Source organism: Rhipicephalus microplus, chromosome X (genome assembly GCF_043290135.1).
Source record: "Rhipicephalus microplus isolate Deutch F79 chromosome X, USDA_Rmic, whole genome shotgun sequence".
NCBI classification, from domain to species: domain Eukaryota; kingdom Metazoa; phylum Arthropoda; class Arachnida; order Ixodida; family Ixodidae; genus Rhipicephalus; species Rhipicephalus microplus.
The window spans coordinates 321,741,173-321,767,996 of NC_134710.1; the positions used below are offsets into that span (position 1 = coordinate 321,741,173).

Sequence of the window (26,824 nt, forward strand, 5' to 3'; positions counted from 1 at the left end):
ACTTTTGTTTGATTAGGTTTTCACCCATGAAACTTGGGTCAAGAATGCTCAGTAAAAACTGCGCCTCATTGTTCGAGAAGGTTCGCAATCTTAAAGAAAAGATCGTTCTGTCGAGATTGCGCGCAAGACGCTAACACTCGACATTATTCCAGAGCTTGCGCGACAATCAGGGATAAGACTGGAATATTAGACAGCACATGTATAAAGCCCTAACCACATGCACGCGATTTCCTAGCGACCGCGACAAACTTGCTCCGTCATGCCATCGCATCACGACGGCTGCAAGTGCATGTCAGCGACAAAGTGTCCTTGCTGCTTGAATGGAAACTATCGCGTACGTACCCGTAAATTGCGAATAGATTTTTTAAAGCTGTAGACGACAACATGCGAAATTTATTACTGTCTTCTGTGACATAAGGAAGGCGCAAAGGCATTTCATGACCTTTTTTCACAATCTTTGGTTTAACCACGGCAGGCTGCCCAGAAGCGTATACGCTACGACAGCTACGACGCACTTCGCACGACGAGTTCGCATTGCAGCAAGTGATCAAATTGTCACAAACTACCGTCGAGACATCAAAACAAACCTTCGATAACGAGATTTAAAACAAAATACGGCCGCTCTCTCACTCTCCACGTCAGATGAGAATGTAAAATTATTGACACTATATCTGCATGTCTCACTGCAAATGTCGTCGAAAGACGATAGTCTTGCGTGTGGAGAGAAAGAGCAAAATGGTCATTTGATGTTCTGCAGGAAAAAATCCGTGAATTGTATTCTGGAAGTGCTGCGTTAGAGAGTCTCGAACCATGCAGCGAAGGCGAACGAGCGCATCAACGACGTTAGACACGAGCGCCATGTGGCAGTTACCTTTGAAAACGAAGGAAGGCGTGAGCGCCAGCGGAGAAATATGCGCGCCTGTGTCGGAGGCGATCAGGAGTAGAACTCAAAGCAACGGGCAGGTGCCACCGCCATTTCATCTATGCAAAGCGTTGGAAACACTTGCTTATTTGAGCATCTGGTTACACTGTCAGCTCAGCGTGATAAGCACTATGGTCCTTAGAATTACTTATGTATGCCTTCTCTAGTATAAAGGCACCCATACAAAACATCGACGTTTTGTTATGGTGCCCCCGACATGCGCAATAGTGGCTTTTTCATTGACAATCGCACAAATATGAACGCTGAAACTTGAGCAAATTGGTGGGCGCTGCGGATGGGGTTGGCCGTTTTAGGGATCGTTTGGTGCTTTTAGGGGGATTGTTGCCGCGGACAAAGAGACAAATGGGCAGGCAGGCAGAGACAAAGACATCCCAAAATTTTGGCGTTGAAGGTCCCCAACAAATAGTATCGTCTTTAAAAGGTAGTGGGTAACTTGTACTCCTTGAAGTACACGCGGATAACAGGCATCGAAAGTAAATTGCAAACAAATCGAGGACCAGAGGCGCGGCCATGTTGCTGGAAGTCGCCACGCTGGCTTCCGGGCGACAAGAGATCTTTTATAGCTTTCCAGAAACGCGCGACGCGACAAGCGGCGGTGAGAGATGGGCCTCCGCGACAGCAAATCTTGTAGCTCGTTGTTGTGGTTTGTTCGGCCCGGCCACGAAGGTCTAGCAGCTAAGGTACTCGGCTCCTGACCTGCTGGTCGCAGCATCAAATCCCGGCTGTGGCGGCTGCATTTCCGATGTAGGCGGAAAGGTTGTAGGCCCATGTACTCAGACTTGGGCGCACGTTACATCACCCCAGGTGGTCGAAATTTCCGGAGCCCTTAACTATGGTGTCTCTCATAATCATGTGGTGGTTTGGGGGCGCTAAACCCCACAAGTCAACCAATCTGTGGTTTGTCGCTGTCGTGTGGAAGTTGCGTGCACGCGTTTAAGGCTTACATGTCAACGCGCTACACCATTTGTCAGATGACCGAGGGCCAATGCTCTTTGGCCGGAATCACTGAAAGTGTGTTGCAGTAATTTTACTTCACATTTACTGGCCACAAGTTTGGCCGTATAAACAGTTTCATCTGAACATCGAGTCTGCTCCCTTCATCCTGTCATGACCCCGTGACAAAATAGCAGGAAAACAGAAAATAATGTGTAAGAAAATATATGAAAGTTTACACTAAACAAATATAAGAGCATGTGATAGTAAATAAGAAAATTTGGGAGGTGTTACGTTCCCAGACCCAGGGGTGGAATTGCCGCGCCAATTAGGCCATTCTGCGCCAATCTGACATGTTGTGCCAAGCTGTGCCTAAACGGATATTTGCACGTGCAACGCCAAATTTAGTCGAGTTTTATCAACGGCTAAGCAACACTCGTGGGCTGCACGAATGTCGCAAGCGCGTTCATATCAAGTTAGTTCGGTCACGTCGTAATTCGGTTCATGCATATATCTTGCGTCACGTGAACAGAATGCATGAATCTTGTAAAGGCGGCGTTCGTGTGCGTACCTTATTACGTGACTCTATATGTGTTTTGACAGCAAAATCTGTTCATCAAAGCATAAAGACGGCAGTGGTGTTGCAAAAAAAAAAACTCGCCGAACCTTTGGCGAGCAACCACCGAGCACCGAGCGCTCTGCAGTGAAGACCGTCGAGCCATATAAACTACAGAAAAACAAAAGATCAGTCTCCCCGGTGAAGCGATGACGGCAATAACAACAATTTGCAATGTTGTAATGGAAATGCATGCCACACGCGCTCCTTTCCATTTTTCTTACCGCACCATTTTGCGTGTAACGCCCCTTTCCTAAAAAACGCGCCCGAATGACTAAGAACCACCTAAATAATCTTAGAACCCTCCGATGCGATCACGCGCACAACATGCACATTAGTGTTTGTTCTGTAACTTATGCTGCCACTATAGCGATAACACTGGAGTCTTCGGTGGCACGTGTATAAATGGCAGCGCACTTCGCTGCTTGGCAGAATATCGACGGCCGATGCTCTATGTTCGCTGCTATCAGTTTGCAGTGTGTATTGCTTGCTGAGTGACGTCCCGTTTTCCGGGCATAGCTTCGCCCAAATACAAGTTGATTCATAAAAAAAGCGACCTGTCCTGTCCTCTTCTAGCGCCTACTATTGCTGCTGACTTTTGCAGTTCACTTAGTTAACGAGACCCTCCATGTTTATTGAGCAAGTACAAGCCTTGTGATCTCCGGAGGAGCTGTGAAAACTGACGAAATACTGTTGAACTGGGAAGCGGGGCTCTGAAGAAGCTGTCTAGGCGTGCTATCTAGTATAATTAAGGCGAAAGCTTTGCATGGCTTATTGAACACGGAACGTTGCCGTCGGCGTGGGTGTCAACACGAGTGAAGCAAAAAAAAAACTCTTCATCATGTGATTACGTCGTCGTATTTTATTATCATGACGTCATAGTGAAGAAACTGTGATGTCACAATATGACCTAATGACATGACATAATCACTTGGTCATGGGTGGGCAAATCTTGGAGGCACATAGCGCGCAGAAGGCCTGCAATGCCTCCAATCCAGGAGGCCATGTTTAACCACGCTAGGTGCAAAAGTCTTGTACATCATGGGTATCGGTACAATATAATGAGACCAAGGAAAAAACAAGATCGCTTTTGCCTTCGAGTGATTTTCTGTGGGATAAATAGAACCCTGTGAGCCTGGTGTGACCCAATATTAGGCCAATTACATGGTCATTTGATCACAAATATTACGTTGCAGAATTAGGGTTTGAAAAAAAGAGAGAGAAAGCGCATTAGAAATATACAAGAAATGCTTGAACCTTGATTCGCAGTGAGGGCTGAGCTTAAGGTTAACAAATGTGCTGCTGAGAACGCTAAAATACGTCTACTAGAGACATCGGCAAAGCGTACACAGGCAGGAGATTAAAGCTTGGTAAAAACGACCCCTCTGAGGTTGCAGGCAAATGCCAATGCAATATTTGAATTTGTTTGACTATGCATTTGCCAAGAACGATGGTATCAGTATAGCTTCATTTTACCTAAATAATTTTGCAACACACCACTACAAGGATGCCTTGAATTTCAAAAATTTTATACCCACTTTGAAAAGAAGGTTATTTTTACACTGCTAATTATGATCAGCCTGACTGCACCTACTGCGGTGAAAGGCTTTTCCTACATACGTTCTGTTAATCAACCTAGCCTTGTACTTGCTGTGTCCATTAATACCGTCAAATTAGTTGATTTTATCGGCCAACATATTGTAAAGTCTTCCCCTAGCACCTTTAGCTTCTCTTGGAATCCCTTCTGTTGCTCTTATTGACCAGCTATTAAGAAGCAAAACCGCTGATGCGAATCAGATAACATCAGGTCTGTTCAGAGGCACTGGACAGACTGTGTTCAAAAACAACCTAGAAGACCCCTCAGCTTCGCCTTCCAATGTAGAATGAGGTTGCGTAATCGGGCCCCATCCCTATCGCCTTTCCGACCAGTAGCCTGGTTTCGTTTCTTCGTGCATGCTTCAACCATGCCTTATAAGAAACGAAAGACCATGAGCGTAACATTGCCTTTTTCCAAACTATCCTAAAATGCCCACTGCGTGTTCTGGCAGACTTTAAGCCTTCAGAAAGTATGCGAGAAATTATTGGTCAACTGCCAGCTTGCAGTAAGATCACATGCTACGTGATGCCAACAAGCGAAAAAATTAGACTGCTCCACACTCGCCATAATCGATATACTGGAGACGCTGTCGGACGCTCCCAAGTATAAATGCACATATATATCTATGAAGTGGACAAAGCGATGACCACCACCGTAGCTCAGTGGTAGAGCATCGGACGCGTTACTTGAGGGTCACAGGTTCGGACTCCACTGGCGGCAAGTTATCTTTTCAACCACTTTTCTTTCTTCCAATGATATCCACTATACTTCTCCTCATATCATTGACCAGTAGTTCTATTTAAGGGTCCCTCAAGCACTTTTCAAGGTCTCATTGCTTTACATGTTTCACTTGCGAGTTCCGTCGACTGAAATCTAAAGATATTAGAGAAATATAGTTTACCGTTAGCGTGATAGCGTGGTTTAACGGAGTACAGTAACCATTTCACAAGCGTTAGTTTCCAACGGCGCCTTCTAGTTTAGCGGGATAGCATTTACGTTTTTTTACGGGCCCCAGCTGGGATGTTGGCGCCACCTATTGGATGGTTAATAAGTTGAAGAGCAGTGAGAAGCAAAAGAAAGCAGAAATGTTTGTATGTGCATATGTCGCCACGCGAAGGAATTTTACAAGTTTATTTTAGTAATAATAGAAGGAAATAAATATGAACCATGCACAAAACGTGAAAACATTTATTCTACCGATTTGTTTACATCGCTCTTCCAGTTTGGCCGACAGGCGTTCAAAATGGGAAGCTATCTGAAAAATTAAGCTAACTTATCAATAACACTTGGTCATCGAAGCTAACTGGGGGCAATCGAAGCCATTTTAAACAGTCGTTTGCTGTGAATGAAGTTAATCTTTCAACAACAACGCCAAAACTACTTCGGAGTGGGAGTCCGAAAACGCCACCATGCTTACGTACCCTACATAGACCACGCTGACACGGTAACGTTAACTCTGAAAAAATAGCGTGCGTATGGTGAACGGTACGGGTCACGTACGTTACTACTCTTGTGCACTTCGATGCTGCTATCACGATAAGCTGGATATCCCGCTAAGCCCGGTAAACTCTAACTGTTTATTTGTGAAGAAAGAATGGCAGTGATAGGAGCACGCAGTTCAAAGTTATTCATCCTCTGAGTTTTAAGACCCGCCACGGTGGTCTAGTAGCTAATGTACTCGGCTGCTGACCCGCAGATCGCGCGATCGAATTCCGGCTGCGGCGGTTGCATTTCCCATGGAGGCGGCAATGTTGTAGGCCCGTGTGCTCCAATTTGGATGTACGTTAAAGAACCTCAGGTAGTCGAAATTTCCACAGCCCTCCACTACGGCGTCTCTCATAATCATATGGTGGTTTTGGTACGTGAAACCCCACTTAGCAATCAATCAATCTATATATTTTAAAATACAATAAAATGCCCGCCTACCTTTAACTCGATTTTCGCACGGTACCTCACCACGTTTCATCCTGTAACGTATATGATGACCCTTCACTGAAATTAAACGAGAACTCTTATGTACAAGAAGCTTGCACCCCATATTGCCTGTTACTTCATACGTATTGAAGAGGCCGTTGCGATGGTTAAATTTTGATGCTTGAAGAGTGAACTGCACGTACGAAACGAGGTATCTCGCGAATGCTTCCATAATGTTTGGTAGTTTTGCTGATCTTTCTTGTTGCGATGGCGTCTATATACAGACGCTCTAACATTTCCTCCTTCACATTTTCGAAACAACGGCGCCCGCGGTCGTCCCCGGCGCGTTTCCTCCAGGGCCGTGGCATTCAGCGTATTCTTTTGCCGGCTTTGCAGTTTTCAAGCTCAAAGAGTCGGAGAGCTTTAATCCCTTCCGAATTCCGTGAAAAGTCATGCTAAAGAAATAAAAAATGATAGTAATCACTAGTCTCATGCAATGTCACAGTTACATCTAACGTTACAGTTATCGAATTGCAGGTCTGCGCTGTTCATCGTAATTTCCGCTTGCAGTAGTTCTGGCGAGCGCCACTTCACGTTAATGAGGTCAGCATCGAGGCTTTGATGCGTCGGAAGGCTCCTTTATTATTGTTCATCGGAGAAAATCATGTCATTAAATTTACGCTTCTTTCTTTAATCTATAGCGAGGGTCTCAGTCTGGCAGGCTTGATGCCTTCAGGTATTATGCGAGGCATTATTGGTAAACTTCCAGCTCTTAAGATCTCATGCCACCAGTCGCTGACATGTCGAAAAAAAAAAGAAAACGAAGAACGAAAACTCCACGTAGGCGCGGAACACGCAGCACATGCAGAGCGAACACTGGAAGAGCAGCCTTTTTAGAGCCTTTTCAAACATTCTTGAAAAAGCAAGGACAGGTACCTATGCATAGTAGCCTCCATGCTAAAAATCATTAAAACTTTTGCGTAGTGGGAAGTGTCCACAAGGCCACTATCTGTCATTGTTTGGATACGTGTTGTATCCGCTACACATTTGTACGGCATTGCATGAGCTTTCTTGATTAGGTGGCCAACGACGATGAAGAAGGCCTGATGCGTTTGCAGTGTGTTTGAGTATTGACCGACCTAATCTTTATGCAATTCCCGTTGTGTGATGCCTGGTTGTTTCTGTATATTGTTCTAAAACGCTTTCTTATGCATGTTAACGTGATTCTTCGCACGACATGAAGCCTGTTCGCAACGAAGCTTTCGGCACCAGTGCAGCTCTACGGTATAGTATTCGCCTGTCTCGCACAAGACCCGGTTTTATTCTCATTTTGTCCTCGGGGTTTTATTTGGTTAGTTTTTGCTGTTATTCCGTGTGATAGTGGCTACAGACACCGGCAGCGGTGGCGGAACCACCAGATTTGACCCCTGTTTTGATCTCATAAGAGGTTTCACTGCAAAAATAAGGGTTTGACACTCGCCGTAATGGCTGGCGGCGCTGACTGACGCTTCTGCGCTTAAATTCTCATATACACTCTATAAAATAGATGATGCGATGACCGCCGTCGTAGCCCGCTGGTAGAGTATCGAATGCGTTATTCGAAAGTTACAGGCTTGGTGCCTGCCAGCGGCAAGTTCTTTTTTCATCCACCTTCTTCACATTTACATTACAGTTACTTTTAATACCACCTCTTTAACATCCCTCGGCATCATTGGGTGTTAGTTCGCATTATTATTGTGTCTAACAAAGAAAAACGAGCCCTTCAATTGGCACTTCTTTCTTACATGTCAACGTGGTCCCTTTCCAACTTTACGCCGATATAAGCGGTTTTTGTGAAAGTGTTCTGAGCACGTGTAGTTGAGTCTCTATGATAGAACAGTGGGCTCCCACAGTTGCGGACCCACGTTCAAACCCAATTCTACCCTGGATATTTTTGCTTATTCCGTCGTACTTTTCTCATTTTGTGCTAGAGCGGTTTCGGACACAGGCGGCGCCGGACAGCTAAACGGTGCCCAAGACAGCCCTAGTTGTGTTCTCATAACAGTTGTTGCAGTGAAAATGTGGGTGTGTGATAAAAAATCTGGTGGCCACGCAGATAGTTTGAGTTTCATTCTGACTTGTGCCAAATAGTTTGATGATTATTAGTGAAATATTTTCTTGCGAACTGCTGGTACTTTGAGCGGTTCTATCAACGTATCTGTCTATCTATCTGGTCGCTTACGTCTGGGTGCTCCTCGTTGCTTTCTCAACTTGGGGTAGATAGAAATTGTTATAGATTGGTGAGAAGGTTTCATGAATATGTATGCAGGTCATGACATGAATAATATAAAAATTCTGCCGCGTAGGTCATGAAACTTTTCCTTCTAAAATCCTGTCGCATAAACCCATATATTGCGGGCCAAGGCCTGCATGTATTTGCCATGGGTGATACAGTTTATACTTGCACAGGAACGGCGAAAACAGACGTGGGTAATGTAAATGCGAGAGCGGTAAGAAAAACTGGCATCAGAAGCGTTGACTCGACAAATGCAAACTATGAATATCAGGGTCACAGCAGGGTTCGAAGCCAACATACTGCGTAGCAATGCAGCCTTCTACCACGAAACCACTGCTGGTGTTGAAACTGCTGGAGAAAAAAACACTAATGCAAGCTTATAATGTTGATGAAACATCAACTGTGGTAGCAGTTCTGCCAAACATACTTTACACATGTACTCCTATAGTAGCGAGTCACGTCTGGTTAACGTCGGCGTCGTTAGTAGTTGAGAGCCTTCCAATAGAAGTTGGTTTATGTACCACTATACAGGGCTACAAGCTCGCAAGCACGAGCGCTACAGATTAGCTTACTACTTCTGGTGTTGGTATTATTCATGTTACTGCTGGCATCTTCACGCAAATGTAAACAACTGGCTGTAGAAAACATATACAACTATTCAACAAATGTCTGTGCGTACATTTGTACTTATCTTTTGCGCCATTTGATAACGTTTTTTTTTCCAATTATAAAATTACAACAAAAGAATCTTCCCTCCGCTTGCTTCGAATAACATCGATTCCTAAGGTGGGGTCTGCCATTTTTTTTATCAACAGAATCCGTTAAAGATTTCCTTTCGCAAAAATTCTGGGGTCAGTGTCGGCACTGGGGTATGCGGATGTGAGTGAAAAATCATCATCTTGCGCATGACCCAGAAATCGAGAAAGATGCAAATATAATAGTCAATAAAACTTAAGGTTCTGACTGAGGTTCAACACCAGGTAGTTTTCGGGGCAAGCAAGGTTTCTACCACAGAGTCACACGACTGTTTGGGACTACAGTGAAAATAAGTTTATCTGCTTGGAAATGCAAGCGAAAGTAAGATACATCCTTTATAAACACATGCGTCCTGTATGCATGCTTCACTAGGCAACATGTAATATCACCGTAATAAAGCGTGGTACAAGCGGTTATCACAATCTGCCGTCATAACGTGCGATTATCATGAATTCATTGTTTAAAGTGGATCATTCACTACAAAAGCCACACACGTTACTGGACCTTTTCTCTTAACACTTTTGCTACAACACCTGGTCAAATCAATCACCGGTAATTGACGCTTACATCGTAAATTTGGAAATGTGTAATACGTTTTTCGTGCACCCAGCACTTTCAATTGCCTATTCCAGTCACTGAACTTTCAGGATAATTTTGAATTTGCCGGTTTTGGCAGCATAGTTTTTTCAGCGGACCTTTTCGCGAACCACTGTGCGTGCAAATTGAAATGCACCTGACAGGCGAACTGGACAGAAGTCTGTGACCGTCGTGATTATGCTACAGTAACATCAAAGTTCTCTAATCAACAGCACTTTTGCAAGTCAACTGTCAAGCTAAGGTGCAAGCTTCGCAATATGACAGTGTAGAGCAGTAATAATTGCCAGAAATTTATGCCAGCTAGTCATCGGTGAGCTCTTGCTAGGAGTCAGGGAACATTTATTCCACAAAAAGTATTTCCGAAGGTCTTCCATGTGTCTAAAGAGTGGAGGTGAACTTTTCAGCCAGTTTCCAGCTGCTTTGGTTTCGCTTCTATTGTTGTATCAGACAGAGAGCCGCAACTAGTGTCACTAGTGGCTCTTACGTGCGCCGTGGTCACGCGCGTATGAGTGCGCATTTGCGCTACAAAAAAAAATAGGGCCACTCAAAACTGTGTTGCAACCGCATCTGAATTGAGTGAAGACGAGCCTAAAGAATCCGATGATGACAACACCTTCGCTTCAAGTTTGATGGCGACGATGTTATGCGTCAGCCTGACACATATGCAGCCATTCATGAGTTTGTTTTATTTACGGCCTCAAGTTGTCTCCTCCACAGCAAGTGTGTACCTCAACTTGCCTCCTCAGCAGCAAGTGTGTAGCTGCTGACCTTTGGGCACTGTGGTTACGTGCGAGGTCCATACGTAGCTATAGGGTGCGATGTGCTGGCGCTGGCTGCAGAGCTTTTTCTCATGACAAGAAGGCCACCAGAGGACATCTCGGCTTGGACGGCGAAGCAGATCAAACGTTTCAGAACTGCGTGCGATAGTTTTTTTTATTACAGGGTGCGAAATGCAGAGAAATATGATTGGATGCATATATTGGACGCCAACTAATGCGAAGTGAGGCGGCTCACAGAGAGAGTTGACGCTAGACAAAATAGCGAAGTGCATTGGACATATTATGTACAGAAGGATTATTCACACCACGAGAATTCATACATTACTTGAACACATTCAGGCTCTCAACGTAAACAAAAACAAAAATTTACTGAGAAATTTGTACGAGTTCACTTGTGTCACAAAAAAAAAAACCTCCTGGCCTGCGCGGAAGCACATCACAGTCACAGCAAAGGCCTTTCATATGCTTTTTTGACAATCTTTGTGTAAATGCCAGAAGCACAATTGCTTGGTATTCACTATGCCAAAATATTAATAAGTTCAGCATATTAGGCCGGCATTTATTATGCTACCCTTCGCCAATTTTCGGAGACGGGTGGTATCCGCTAAACAACTGTAACGAATTTTGTGATTCATTCAATAGCTGACGACGATGAAGAATTGCGCCTGAAGTGGGTATGTGCCACAGGTGATGAAGAACAAGCTTTTGTAATGTGTTGGAGTAATAGACGACCCACTCCACACGCTATTCGCATTATGTAACGCCGTTTTTTGCCATTCTAAAACACCTTATTGCTCATAATAACGCAATCTTTTTTTCTGAGATCAAGCCTGCATAAAGAAAATTTGTGTACGAATCACAAGCACTAGCATGCCTCACTGGCACGCAGTGGACCAGGGTTCGAATCTGACTATGACACCACAAGTATTTGGTGTTTTTCATTTGAGTTTCCTTCCTTATTTTGTGCAGCAATAGTTACAGACACCGGCGGCGGCGGTTGCGGACAACTACGGCGCTGCGCGTGACCCGTATTGTGATCTCATAACAGCTTTCTCTGTAAGACCATGCAATGCTTCGCCGCATGGCAAGACCAATGAAGCAGCACCTTGATTCCGATTTTCTTTGTCTATGTGAATGGAAACTTTTTCTACAACACTTAAATATTTTCGTACTGTTTCTGGGTATTCTATATGTAAAATTTATATTTTGGTTTGCTTCATTTTGAATATTTTGCATATATAAGATGTTAATTGCACTGCTTACTAGCTCATTACCAAGCTGCTACTCAATACACAAATATCAGCCGAATGCGAAAGCTGCACTGACACAAGTCATTTTGTACTCAGTACGCACAAGAAACAGGATATAGCTATCGCGTTGAACTAACTCCTAAAGGCCACGCTTAAAAGTCGCCCACTTTTCATTTGCACATTTCGATTTTTTGGTCATAGACAAGATGTTTTTTCACTCACAACAAAACCGACGCTGACGTCGGAATTTCCGCGAAGCGAGGTCTTAACTAATCACGCTGTATACGAAGGAGCGAAAATTCTCATCATGAAAGCAGATTGCTTTGCACACAACTGCGACATCAGCAATGAATAAGGTGTCAAAGTTAGCCGCACGCGAAAGTGGACCTTTGTTTTATTAGCTTGAAAATGCACCTTTGGGGCTATCCACGTACTAGAAAAAAATTTAAAAAAAAGAACAGCACATGCCCACTGTAGAAGCTTTTTGTACAGCTGAATGTGTTTTAAGCTGAAGTGTCCTCAAGCTAGGCAGCATGAGAGGAGTTTGCATGCTGCAGCTGGCATGGCTCGTGTGGATAGCAGTGGTCATTTCCTGAAGCCGTGCTTCTTGGTCCACTCACGCGCCGTGTTCTTGCAGTGGCCCCGATTCTTCCGGTAGCCGGAGGCCCCGTTGGTCGCGCGGGGGTCGGTGACGCTCGGGTTGCTCATCAGCCAGCCAATGGCAGTGAGAAGCTTGGAAATGGACTGAGCGAGAGTCCAAATCGATGTGAGCAGGTTGAGGCAAGTGTTGCCGTCACGATCGATGTTGGGTGTGTTGATCTTGCTTTTGAACTTGACCTGCAATGCAGAATAAGCAAAAAACTAAAGTTCTCGAGAACAAATATGGACGAAAACGCCGAAGTTGGCGTAACCTGCAAATCTAATCTTGAATTGGAAAAAGAATTGACCTCAAAAGAAAGCGAGCATCAAAAACTTCGGGGAAGTACTAGCGCTTAGACATCAAGGCAGATTGCAGTACCGTTTATTAAGCACCATGAGAAACCATGAAAATGTGTAATGCTCTCAAACATATGCTACTTGCTTACGTCACACAAAAATCACTGGGAGAACTGAAGTGCACGCTTGTATGTGACCGTTGAAGCAACATTTTACTCGTTATCACTTTGAACCAGCAAAAAAATATTTACATACGCCGGCATCATTTAGGTATAGCACAGATACTAATCAGGTTAATGACAGCCTGATTAGTATCACGTAACTAGGACCAAGTACTTAAAAAACGTGGTTGAATTCACTTTTCAAAAATCGGTACAACACGAAATTGACGTGTGCATGTGGGAGGTAGTGGCCAGATACTGTACCAGTAAGTGTGGCCAATCTTTCTCTGGTGAGGGAGTGTGTTCCAGGTGGTGGTCACCATTGAGGCCGCACCACTAGATTCTTGATTCCGTTCCATCATGGCGCAGATATTTTTAAATGTGGTTGGAAACTGCACAGCACCAGGATTGGAACCACGTCTTGCACGCGAGGTTGACACCCTAACCACTACGCCATCGCTGCTTCTATAATGGGAAGAGTTAGGGATAAGATTTAATGGGAAGCACCATAGTAACCTGCGCTTCGCTGATCACATTGCGTTGCTGAGGAACTCAGGGGACAAATTGGAACTCATGATTACCGAGTTAGACAAGGAGAGCAGAAAGGAGAGTCTTAAGAAGATCTGCAGAAAGAGAAAGTAATGTACAATCACCTCGGAAGAGAGCAGTGCTTCGAGATATGTAATAGCGCCCTTGAAGTTGTAAAAGAATATGTCTCAGGACAGCTAATAACCACGGAGCTGAACCTCGACATTGAAGTAACTAGAAGAGTAGGAATGGGGTGTAACATATTTGGAGAGCACTCTCAAATATTGACAGGTAGATTGCCACTATACCTCCTGGGAAGGTATATAACAGCTGTATCTTGCTGGTACTTAGCTACGGAGCAGAAACCCGGAGACTTACAAAGAGGGTTAAGCTTAAGTTGAGGACCACGCAGCAGCCCCGCCGCGGTGGTCTAGTGGCTAAGGTACTCGGCTGCTGACCCGCAGGTCGCGGGTTCAAATCCCGGCTGCGGCGGCTGCATTTCCGATGGAGGCGGAAATGTCGAGGCCCGTGTGCTCAGATTTGGGTGCACGTAAAGAACCCCAGGTGGTCAAAATTTCCGAAGCCCTCCACTTCGGCGTCTCTCATAATCATATGATGGTTTTGGGACGTTAAACACCACAAATCAATCAATCAATCAATCATCGAGGACAACGCAGCAAGAGACAAGAAGTTAACAGAGATAAGAGAACAAACGGGGGTTAAGGATATCATAGCTGAAATCAAGAAGAGGAAATGGACATGGGCCGGGCATGGAGCACGTAGACAGCATAACCACTGGTCATTAAGGGTAACTTAATTCCTAGAGAAGACAAGCGGGTTAGGGGGAGACAGAAAGTTAGGCGGGCAGATGAGATTAAGAAGATTGCGCCTATAAAGTGGCAGCAGCAAGCACAGGACGGAGTTGACTGGTTTATCATGGGGGAGGCCTTTGTCATGCAGTGGATGTAGTCAGGCTGATGATGATTATGATAACACGGAAGTGAAACGTTTCATCGCAGATGTAGTTGATCATTCCTTGTGCATTGTTTAACCACACGGGAGATGCAATGAATGCTCCAGTAACAAATTGCAATGTCACGCGAAGGACGGCAAGCAACTCGAAACTTGAGGCGCACATCAAGTAGAGCGCACGCACGAAATGAGCACACACATGACGAGCGCGAACAAGCAACTGCAACAACAGTCGCATCATGTGTGTGCATCGAATTCTTTTCGTGAACATGGCAGCGAGTGAAATGACGTCCACGTTCTCTCTAACTACTATACCTTCAAAGCAGACTGTCTTAGAAGCACAAGAAGTACGAAGCACCTGAATCCCGAGATAAGCGCGCGCGCGAGTGAGCCACAACGCTAGAAAACATCTATACGTACTTTGACCACGCCATGTGGAGGCGCGTGCGTAGCGACGTGCGAAGTAGGGCGGCCCAACGGCCTTTAGAGCAAGCGATCCCAACACCCGCCCGTTGTGTCGTCTCGCTACTGATTACTAAAACAAGCTTAAGTTTCTGAGCTGTCAGGACCGCCATAGCTCGGGAAGTTCAGCACCAAGTTAGAGAAGGGTTGCTCTGTAGTGTAATGGTAAGCGCCGGACACTGAGGAACGTGAGGCAGCTGGCTCAACCCGCCGCTCCGGAACCTTTCCTTCTCGTTTTTTGATTGCAATCTGTTGGTAAATGTTTTACAACGTCATATGGGTGACGTAAATACATCACGGATTCTCGGTGGACCCGAGAATAAAACACCTTCATGTTAAACAAAAGTTACTTAACCACCGCAAAATAAAGTGCATGTGCTTCTCTATCATGCGGTGCTCGTTGGGATAATTTTGTCCTGTGCTTAATTAGTTAACTTGGATCAAGAAACAACGCCCGCGATGTAGGAAATAAAACCACGTGTCATTGCTCGTGTACTACTGTACTGCAGCGCTCTCAAACGTACTTCAAGCGAAGCAATCATTGGGTGGACCATGACGAAATGAGTGGCCCTGGCCACGGCTTGTCGGCCCATTAGTATTTATAACAGGTGCTAACGGCAAGAAAGCGCAGTTATCACTGAATAGCGATAGGTTGACTGTCTTATGGCACCGCTTGCTTCGGTTGGAGCTGAAATCAGAGCGGTGCAGTGATTCAGTGCATGAGTGCAATCACGTGGTCCTATTTCGTATGTCGCATGCTTTCTTTAATTGTCGGAAAACTTGAATCAGCACGGAAAATGTATGTTGCTACAAACAATAGGATCAGTTGTTCTGAAATGCCCTCTAATTGAAAAAAAAACACACTTAGCATTAAAAAGAATAATTTCCATAATTTATCCTCGTTTATAAACTTATAAGGCACAACAAAAAGATACTGTAATGAGTACCACGTAATGATGGTTTCATTCAGTTATAGTCCTTTTTTTCAAAAGTAATAGGTTTCAGTTATGAGAAACACCCTGCACGCGTAAAAAACCATGTACATTATTTTAGAACTACTTCTTTTATAACAAAGCAGCTTTGAGAATAAACAGCTTAGCTTCAATTAAAGCCTGCACTGGCCAGTTAATTATTCGCGTGTAGCCACCAAACGAAATCTTCACATGAATGGGAAGCCGAGTCTCTAAAGTGCTGAGCGCTTAAAATATAACCGCCAAATAAGAGCCAAACGGTTGCATCATGGTCCTGTGTTATGGCATTGCTAAGAACCGCATAGACAACACCAGCTCACAGAGCGACAAAAGAAGGTGGGAAAAGACCCACGCAGTGTCTTTAGCATCATTTACTACGTTTCTGTTTTTTTAAACTGTTCTACTCAATGCGCTTGTTATAGACTTATGTTCTTTGTGAATGGTGATAGGCGTCCATCGACATACTGACGCGCTTTCCACACAGCAGCTGCAATGCTGCCGACGAACACAGTGCGTCGGCAAGGAGCCGCCTCCCCGACGCGCTCTGCTCAGAGGCAGCTTTGCAGCTGCTGTGCCGACAGTCACATGATGATAACTGTCGGTGGAGAGCTTTGGGCTCGATAATGACCACGTGCCGTGACGCCTGTATGACCACCTCAGTATGTTGACGGCGTCTAACACCAATTACAAACATGTGATAGGCCCTTAGAGACCTTGATGGCGGTTACTCAAGCAGTTAGAGTAAGTAACTGTCACCTGAGGCGGCCGAAATGGATAGTCGGCCGGGAACGTGATGTCAAGCTTGAAGGTGCCATCTTCGAATGCACTTCCCCTCGGACCCTTGATGGTGGCCTCCAACTTGAACATGTCACTGCGGTTGACGGGAGCCGCCTTGCAGTTGGCAGGTGGAGCTCGGTTGATGTCTACGAACTCCTTGGAGATGCGCTCCAGCGCGGGCAAACGACCACAGGTGGCCATGCTGCAGCAATCCGAGAACCTGCACTGCTGGACGATTCGGGCTGCGAGTGGCGGCACGTGCCGGGTGCAGTCCGTGCTACTTCGTCGTCACCTCTGGCGAGCCCTGTTGGCACGATGGCTCCAGGCGCGTATGAGCCTGTTTATCATCGGAGAAAAAGAAAACGCGGAAAAAATACTCCGCAGTTTATTTTGCCCGAATAGCGAGGGAATTCAAGAATAGTTTTTGGGGATAGCTACAGCAACCAAGTGTAATTTATTAATACACCGAATGGTTTTCATTTTGCAGATAAGCATTTATCAGCATTTCTAAGCAGCTCAATACAGTGGCTCTATTTTTCTTCTTTTATTTTGTTTTCTACTTGCCCGTTGTAGGGAGCTCTGTCCACTGGGAAAAATGTGTAAATTGTCTGAGTGAGAAAGCGCATTATACAGGTATAGATAACCACACAAGAATAACAGTGTTTCTTTATATGGCAGTGGGGGAACACTCTGCAGTTATAAGCTTGAAGCCTACCGTCCTTCGCCTTCCGTACGCTTTACATCCAGGACTTTCGTGCTTGCGCTGCAAACCCTTTTAACACAAAATTCAACCAACTAGCCTGAAAAGTAGCCCTTTATCTTTAACATAAACTTGAAGTCGTTTACTAAATAGTAAGGTTAGCTCCGCTTGGCATAAATCCTAACCAGCACTTTGTTCGAGATATCCATGCCCCAAAATACTAATTTATATGTGGGGCTCAACGTTCCTAAACCCCCATATGATTATGAGAGACGCCGTAGTGGAGGGCTACGGAAATTTCGACCACCTGGGGTTCTTTAACGTGCACCTAAATCTGAGCACACGGGTCTACAACATTTCCGCCTCCATCGGAGATGCAGCCGCCGCAGCCGGGATTCGATCCCACGACCTGTAGGTCAGCAGCCGAGTACCATAGGCACTACACCACCATAGCGGGGCATGCCCCAAATTAGTAAACAGGTATCTGGGGTGCTCCAGTTTGGACTGCCCCTAAATGCTAAAAAGAGTTTTTCGAAAAACTGAGAAACATGAACGCTGAACCTAGAGCAATATCGGTGGGCGCTGCGGATAGGGTCGGCCGTTTGGAGTAACGTTTGGTCACTTTGGTGCCGTTTAGATAAGCATTAAGGGTGGACAAACAGACAAATGTACAGACAGACAGACAGACAGACAGACAGACAGACAGACAGACAGACAGACAGACAGACAGACAGACAGACAGACAGACAGACAGACAGACGGACGGACGGACAGACAGACAGACAGACAGACAGACAGACCAAAATTTTTGTGTCGAAGGTCCCCAAGAAGGCCTATCATCTTTAATAAGAAGCGAATGTATTAAGACGTAAATATTTGTAGAGGACCGTATATACCACAGGCGGTACTGTAAAAATTATGCTCATCAACCGCGCTTTGTAAGTTGAATCTTCGTTGAACAAGGACACATTTTGCACCTGCGACGTACGGTCCTGGTTTCAAGCATGTTTTCTTAAGAAAATTGTTTGCGTAATTTGTTAGGTTTTGAAAGAACAAAAGTTAATGTGGCATACTGAATTGTATTTAGGAGACCAACGCACCAACGTTCGCAGCATGAAGCGGTGACGTAGAGTCGAGCTGGCGTGATCCATGTGACCGTGACATAATCAAAAGGTGTGTAGTGTATGAACAAGCTGTCGACTGGACAAAGAAAAATGTTTAACCCTTTCGGCCCTAGCGTTCTATAAAAATAACATGAATCAACTTTGCTGCCAAATGTGACACAATGAAATCAGAAATCCAAAAAGGTATCTGAACTTTTCTGAATACACCTGCGCAAGGTTGCTTGCTTGCTTGCTTGTTCCTTTCTTTTGTGGTCTCACCCACTAAGGGGGATTGGCCAAGAAGCCGTTGATTAATGCAAGTCAATACCTTTAGGTTTTCTAGACTAGGGGAATATGAATACTGTGTTTTGACTGTGAAATTATTTTGGCGCAATGTGAAAAAAAAGAAAAAAAAAGGGGGGGGGAGAAATAATAGAATTTGTTGAATATCTGAGGTGGAATCGTTATAAGAAATTCTCCTGAAAGTTGAATGATTGCAGTGTATCAGCTAAATATTAAGTGGTAGTGTGGCTAATAAAATTCGAGAGCTGATCGCTGACTGAGCAAGCTAATCTTCTTGTGTTATATATGAATTCGCAAAGAGCTCCGCAGATGTTCCTGTCGCTGTGTCCCAATGAAGTGGACCCAAAAGACAAAATATTGCGAGTATTAGGTGATATTCATAATTTTCGGAATAAAATTTCGAAGCAGTTTTTTTTTATTTTTGAATCGTTGACATGTGATAAGAAAATGGTCGATATGTTCAGGTTCGTTACAGCTTGAGCACATAGGAGATGGCACCAGACCAGACCTGTTTAAGTAGAAATTAAGAGGTGGTACACGGCAACGTAATTTTGTTATCAAGACTTCCAATTTACGCGTGGGACACCATTTATTATTCCATGTGGAGTGCAGGTGCGAGAAATCTGAATTTGGTATCATGATTTTTGATGAGTCTTCAAGAAGGGAAAGTTTTCTAAACCTCGTTGCTGTTACATAAGCTGTAGGAGGCAAGATTGGCACAATCGCAAGATCAAGAGATGTTCGCGCAAGTGTGTCTGTCAGCCATCTAGTTTATAAATATACTACGATAGCTTGGCACCCATATCATTCGCACTAGAAGAATGTTTGCTGGAATTAATGATTTAAAAGTCTCTAGTACTGCTGATGTCGACGACGATGATAAGAATGAACACACGCAATACGAGTCAGACACTATCACAGCTGTCGATTGAGTCGCAGGAAGTTTACGAATAGCTAGTATAACGGCCATTAATTCCGCTTCAAATATTGGTCTATAGTATGGGAGGCGTAATGAAAATGACCAGAATATTGAGAGAGAAAAAATACCCACACCTGCCTTCTCGCCACTCATAGATGCATCCGTTGAAAATATACTATATTAGTACCTAATTGAGACCTGCGCAAGCATAAGTAGTATTATTTTCGTCATCGTCTTCTTTGGAACTCTGCAAAGTGGAAAACAAAATGGCAAATTGCGATAACTATGACACTCGCCACAACGAAATAATAAATGACACCTAACTGGTTGACTGATATATCAATAGCTATCGTATTTTTGACGTTACTTCTGAGACGTCTAACTTGCTATATACAGAGCGGGTCTTTGTTAACACTAACGTATCGCACGCAAGTGTGAACAATATTCACCTCCCAAACATAGAACACCAGAGCGCAGTTGTTGCCATACATCTGAATGCATTTAGGCTCATCCAGATGTGTAGCTCTTGTAAAAGCTCCCAATTTCTTGTTACTCTGGTCGATAAACCTGCCCACATCACTTAGATTATATGTAATGGGTGTCAAATAGCAGTATAGTATGTAAAAATTTTTAATTTGTTTTATTAATCATAATAATGGTGCGTGATGAAGCTAGAAGAAGGCGATGATAAGGTGTAGTTCAATCAGCTTGCCCTTAGAAGTATGGGCGAAATTAATACTGGCTCCGCAAAGCAGAGTACGGCAATTTTTTATAAAGTTGGATCTTCCAAACTGTTCAATATTTAGATGGTAGCCATTCAAATGCATCGAGGAGCTGTGCATCATGAGCGCAAACACTTCTTATTAAACAGTTTAGGCGCTGTAACTAATACGTGGTTGCTATATGTTAGTTTCACAATGATAACTTGCACTAACAGGGTTAAATAAATAGATGTATATAAATTCACCAAATTTCACTTTACAACCACTACGTACATCGATGGGATGCCAAGAAAAAATATTTTCGTATTCTTCAACTTGCAGTAACTCCATATCAATAAGAAACAAAAATATCTGCCAGTTGAAAAAAAACTCAGGACCAAAAGAATGTTCAAAACGCTCAACCACCACATGCGTACATAGAGTAATGGTTCACAGTTTTAGGGTTTGTTTCTTAATACATAGCAATGTGGTAGTGATAATTGAAGTTAATTAAACATGAACGAGGAACATTTAAGTGCCTTATTCAGCAGGCCCAATGAGCGAAACACGGCAGACGAATGATGTGGTAGAAACACCCAAGTTATCTACGTCACTGGGAACCTCAGGGCATGGTATCACCATGTAATGCCATAACAATGTCATAAATTGCAGAAACGCGTGACATCATTCTGAAGTCTTCATGACATCACACGAGGGCATCGTATGACGTCACAAGAACGCGTGCTTGGAGACTGATCTTTGATGGAGTACATCGCTATGTGAGGTGCAGAAAGCTTCAGGGGGTGGGGCAAGGAACAGTTCAATAGTTTGGGAACGTCTAGGCATATACATTGTAATGCGTGCTTCTCGCACACTGCAGCCCGTCCTGTCTTACGAGAAGTGGGGTTCCCGATTGTAAACCTGAATGCATTAGCAATTGTTCACCAGACTTTTGGTATTAAATTGTAACACAGTTTACCCCTATACAATGTACCGCTCTATATTTTACCCCTCTAAATAATGAAGTTATCACATTTATAATAACTGTCTATAACCCTCATGTACTTTTCGCTTGACACACTTCCACACTTACGGGTACGTGCTTCTCACACACTGCTGCTCCTCATGTCTTACGGGAAGTCGGGTCCCCGATTGTATAACTTAATACATTACCAACACTGCAGCAAGCTTTTTCCTTCAATGGTTACGCATTTTACCCCTCTACATTTTACCGCTCTATATTTTAACCCTCTAAGTAGTTAAAGCTGTCAAATTGATAATTACAGTCAATAGCCATCATGTACTTTGCATTTCACACGCTTCCCCACTGTTCTGCATTATTTTATTTAGTAGGTCATTGTCCTCAACTCTTTGGATTGAATTTTTATTATTAATGGCTTATATCCTTTAATTACATATTACATAATGATAAAAGCCCAGCTTTACAAACTGTGCATATCTGCTGCTTGGTTCAATATGAAAAACTTATATGATTAAAGGAGAAATGATTATTTGGCTTAAAGTAAAAATATGCCTTTCGCCTTGCAGTTGCCTTAGGGTAAAGCTCAACTTTGTCAGCTTTTTAAAACTTTTCTACTCTACAATATGGTCACGCCTCTTCCACTTTTACTTCTGTTAGTGCGCTATAGTACGGTGTTTTCGCTATCGTTTTTTGACGAGAGCGATAGCAGACGACGTTTGGTGTGCTTCCCGCGCCTTGGCGCGATGCAAACGAGAAACATCGGCGCAAAGCTCGCGCGTGCTTGAAGAAGAAGAAGAAGAAGAAGAAGAAGAAGATGAAGAAGAAGATGAAGATGAAGATGAAGAAGAAGATGAAGAAGAAGAAGAAGATGAAGATGAAGAAGAAGATGAAGAAGAAGATGAAGAAGAAGATGAAGAAGAAGAAGAAGAAGAAGAAGATGAAGAAGAAGATGAAGAAGAAGAAGATGAAGAAGAAGAATTGGAAACAGTCAAGCAGTCCCTTCCTCAACTTTATTGTATTCGTTCATCCTTCTTAAACCGCATTGGAAACCGCATATATCTGACGGCAAGTGAACATATTTTAAGTTTTTTTTTTTGGCTGGTTCAATTGTCCTTATCTTGTTTTCTCACTTCTTTGGTCAAACCACTCTTGTTTGCTCACACCACTCTGTGAGCAAACGTGTATAGTTTTACCGCCTGAACTGCCCTAATCCATTCCTGAAAAAGACCAGTCCATAATTGAAACGCTGAATAAATGCTTTTCTTTGTTCTGTTTTACCACGAAAGTGTGTATTGCAAGGGCCGACCTAGAGTTCACTTATGCGTTTCCGTCATGGATATGACATTAGTAAAGTACAAAGAAACGGGTGTTGAAGAAAAATTAGACGGCAAAAGTTCCGTTACCGGGAATCAAACCCATGATTTCGTGGTCCTCGATGACAACTGCCAGACGTTTTACTTATTGCGCCACCAACACACTGGTACAAGGCTTCCCAAACGTGTGTTGTATCTCTCCCACAATCACATGGTGCTCTTGGGTTGCGAGACGGTGTCGCCGCTTGTGAGCGGTGAAGTGAAGTACTGCTCGTTTTTATAGTAGTGCAGCATCCACGTGCACCAATAGGGTTTTCCGGCACGTACACTATACTTCGAGCATGATAGCACCGACTAGTAAAACTGCTGCAACAATCGCCGCCGAAACGCAATGTTGTCAACGGGTGAATATCATGCCTACTAGAAGCCTGACAGAGGCCAGCAAGACGTAGAATGTCTTCCTATATTGAGAATAGAACTACAGACCTTTTTCTCCCGTCTTGTTGAAGCAAGGTGGGGTAGCATACGCGTATTTATGAGCACAGGCGTAAGTTACCCTCTTACTCGAGAGCACAAACATTTCCGTTTTTCTCCTCAATTGACGACGCTCTCGCAGAGCGTACATCGAGTACCACTGTGTATTATGTACCAGGTACATGTTAACAACGTCAGCTACCGTACCCAGTTAAGTCATGATCCTGCACGTTAATCAGAATTTAGGATTTAGCCCCCCGAAACCACGATACCATTATGAGATACGATGTACGGAGGGTTCCGGGAATTTCTGCCCTCTGGGTTTCTTGAACCTGCACCTCTATCATAGCAAACGGGACTCGATCATTTTCACGTCCACCGAAAATACAACCGCCGAAGCGTAGTTATTAGGATGGATGTGTTCCATTAGGCTTGAACATGGATGCTTCCACGTCAAACGGGGTGATGGCTTTCAAACACCAATAGGCATTGTACAACCTCTCATGTATCAATAAAAGTAATGTTGCACCTGCTTTCAGTGAAGACACGTTTTACTTTCGTGTTATGCTGTCTCCTATGGGCAATGCTTTTTTTTTGTAAAAGCGCCTGCACTTCGCATTACTTGTTAATCACCGAATCAATGAGGGAGTCACCAGGTCTGAAATGTTAATCACCAAATCTAAGGAGAATATTTAGCTAAATTGAAGGTAATGTTGTGTGCAAAATCGCATGGCAGCAAACTTGGCCACGTTTTATCAGCTTCCCACACAAACTGGGTATACCTGGCCTCTACCAACGTGGAAGCTACATTGACGACGTAGCCCACAAAACATTAGTCACCCTGATTACTAAAAAACTCGTACGAAAACAACATAAGCCCTTCTTTTTATTGAAAAAAAGCAGCAAAATCTATGAACTCTTGAGAAGTTCGAGATAACTGATGAATCTGTTGCATATACTTCTACAAGTTACTTGAAAAGAAGGTCATTGTTTAGAGCGAACGTATCGCTGTTTTCCATAAAAGCACATATAGTGATTTCATGAAATGCTGAAGTAATGCCAAAATTTCAAATAGATTTTTTAGGTGGGGCCTCAGCTAGCCTGAAGCGACTCCCCTGATATGTATTGTTGCTATATGTGGACACTGGAATACAAAGGTTTCGAAAACCTAGAGAAAGAGAATGCTGTCCAGTGGAAGCCCCAAAAAATTTTATTTTTCACATAAACTACTCACAAAAAGAAAGAAGGGGAAGAAAGCGTATCGTGAGTGTATGCACAGTCAAAATTTTCAGTAACTTCTTCTGGCGTTGATCTAAAGGCAACCCTCAATCTTTGCTTAAAGCCTAAGGACACTGACTCTTGGTAGCTTTCATTCACGGTGGTGAAATGGACAACGTCCTGACAAAAGAAGACGCGAATGTGCACATTTTTCTTCCGTAAAAAGGAAAAAAAAGTCAGCTTTGCGCAGTCAGCCACAGTCGCTAATTATTTTCGCAATCACAGTTGCCATGGGTCGTGGCTCCACTTCTTTTGGGAGGTGCTTCAACCACTCCCTAAACCTTACCAACTGTTGGAGTCTAGAGCAGAAAAATGACAAGATTCAGGCTCACTGAAAGCACAAAGAAACAAAAAAGGGTGTTTAAAAGAGCACTTATGCTAACGGATATTCATTTTTAATGGCGTCTTAAGGTTGAGCAAAACCTCCATATCAAGACGCCAGACCAGTGAAAGCCTCCATTGACAAACGAAGACTACAAGTAGCGAAAACGGAAAGTGATATTGCTTGCACCGTTCATTGCGAAAGTCATCTGTAAGGTAAGCGTTGTTTTTTTTTCTATATTTCAAGCAATATTTTTCACGCAAATTTACGTTTCATTGTACTGCCGCCATTATAAATCAGAATACGCCATGTTCGCGTAGTCTCGCTATTTATCTAAATCCAAACTCTATTGGGCGGGAAGACATACGACAAGTGCACTGTAACAAAAACGCTTGAACAGATGCAGAATAGAAAAAGACAACCGTATACAGGAGACACCATGTAAACGTCAAACAGAATGAAAAAAAAGCATATCTTGCGGACGCGAATCAGACAGCAAAACGACGAAAACCACTTTCGCCTATATATACGTGGCTTGATCGCAGTCGTGCGTTTCGCACCACGCCATCGTTTCAGATGCCTCAGGCAATGACTCTGTATAGGGGAACTCGCGAAATTAATTTTGCGAATCCACCGTATTCATTGAGCAATAAAAAAATAACACCTCAAAGATAGCAGAATTTGCGGTGACAGGATAGCGAACAGCCATATGCAATTTGTGAAGAAGTTTTAAGGGGTCTAGATTTCGAGCCCAAGCAGTCAGGCCGGCCGAAGCAGAAGGAATTTCGATGTTGCCAAGACTTCTTTTTCGACCTCAGGTTGACAAAATTTTGTAAGAGATATTGTACTTCATTGAAATATCTATTTTGAAGATTGAACTTCTTTGCTGCATCTTTATGCACCGTTGTGTTCTGTATAGCCGTGACTGTTCGCAGTCAATGTACGCAAGCATGCTGTTTGGTTAGACGCTTTTAGGGAACAGTAGGTGAAGTAGACGCAATACCTCTGATTCTAATGCAATGCTAATGTTTTTTTAAGCATCAGGTTACAATTTATTTATTTATTCTCAAAGTCATCCATGGTGATCAAGAAAGGAGCAGTGTTATAAGTTTAAAATGGATGTCTTGAATGTTTCATGATCAGGGTTTCTGGCGATGGAGGCAGGGAAGTTATTCCGCTCGGTTAAAGTCTTCGGCACATAGGAAAGGAAATACATTTCGTTTTGTTCGTGATACATTGTAAATAGAGTGAATAAGGACAAAAAATGGTCCGTTGATTTGTAGCCTAATTAGTGTCATGGCTCAGAAAGAAATTTAAAAAAAACATGATGGAGGACTCAAGTATTGCTTCACCTTATTGCACAAGCAAAATGAAATGACACGCCCACAGGACTACAGACGATTTAATATGAAGAAATATTGAAGAGGATAGCTAAATGAGTTTTTTATTATTTATTTACTTATTTATTTATTTTTCTATTTATTTATTTGACAATCAAGCGAAATTGGCAAAATAAAAAACACGATCTCAATTTACAGCTTTATATAAGCAAGAAAGCGTGGCTTCAAAAACACTCTGCTGCAATATTTCCCGAAAATTTCGTCGGTTACTGACCCTGCCCTTTTGCTATAGCTTCATTCTCCAGTAACACTTCGAACATTCGAAATGGCAGGAGTTTACTCTAACGAACAATTCTAGAATAAAAGTATACTGGGCCTATGGGCCCTCTCTACATCATGCTCGCCGAGTATGTGCCACCGATCACCATTCAAAGGAAGAGTAGACCCATCAAAATATACACCACAATAACATATTCACAATCGTCGGTATCTAAATGGCCGCAGCAATCTGTATCATGTTCATACTACACTGAAGCTGATGTCATAAGGAAACCCACCACGTCCCATGCCATTCACTCTACCCTCCAGGCGCAGGTTGCGATTTCGGATAAAGTTACGAAATTGTTTTTGAACCGACAACAGACAGGAGCATTGAAATGAACAGGAATCGACACCACTTTCACACCAAGAATGTGCGGGCAAGCTAGCCCACTCGTGAATTAGAGCATGTAAGTCCAGGAGGATGACCAAGGCGTGACAGACAAGGAGGAACAGGGAGGAAGGGTTGATGCGAACAAAACGCCAGACTAATATTCATGCTTTATTGTTACTTGTGCAGATTAAACCAATGTTGGTCGCATGGGCGCACCATAGCGTACAACCGAACTCCCATGACCACCGTCACGCTCCCCCCCTCCACCGC

General features: G+C 43.6%; 1 protein-coding gene across 1 annotated transcript; it reads right to left on the reverse strand.

Annotated features, from left to right (window-relative positions):
* Positions 1-12,038: 12,038 nt before the first annotated feature.
* Positions 12,039-16,746, reverse strand: LOC142777234 (ubiquitin-conjugating enzyme E2 D4-like). The gene is made up of 2 exons (XM_075881560.1): positions 16,447-16,746; positions 12,039-12,497 (listed from the first exon to the last, which is right to left on the reverse strand). The coding sequence occupies exons 1-2, from the start codon at positions 16,666-16,668 to the stop codon at positions 12,246-12,248; spliced, it is 474 nt and encodes a 157-aa protein (XP_075737675.1). The 5' UTR covers positions 16,669-16,746; the 3' UTR covers positions 12,039-12,245.
* Positions 16,747-26,824: the final 10,078 nt, after the last annotated feature.

Excerpts from the sequence above, each read along its gene's own strand:
- LOC142777234 (XM_075881560.1), bottom strand. The coding sequence starts at position 16,668 with ATGGCCACCTGTGGTCGTTTGCCCGCGCTGGAGCGCATCTCCAAGGAG. Across the intron at positions 12,498-16,446 it reads ATCCATTTCGGCCGCCTCAG|GTCAAGTTCAAAAGCAAGAT; the intron begins GTGACAGTTACT and ends TCTGCATTGCAG.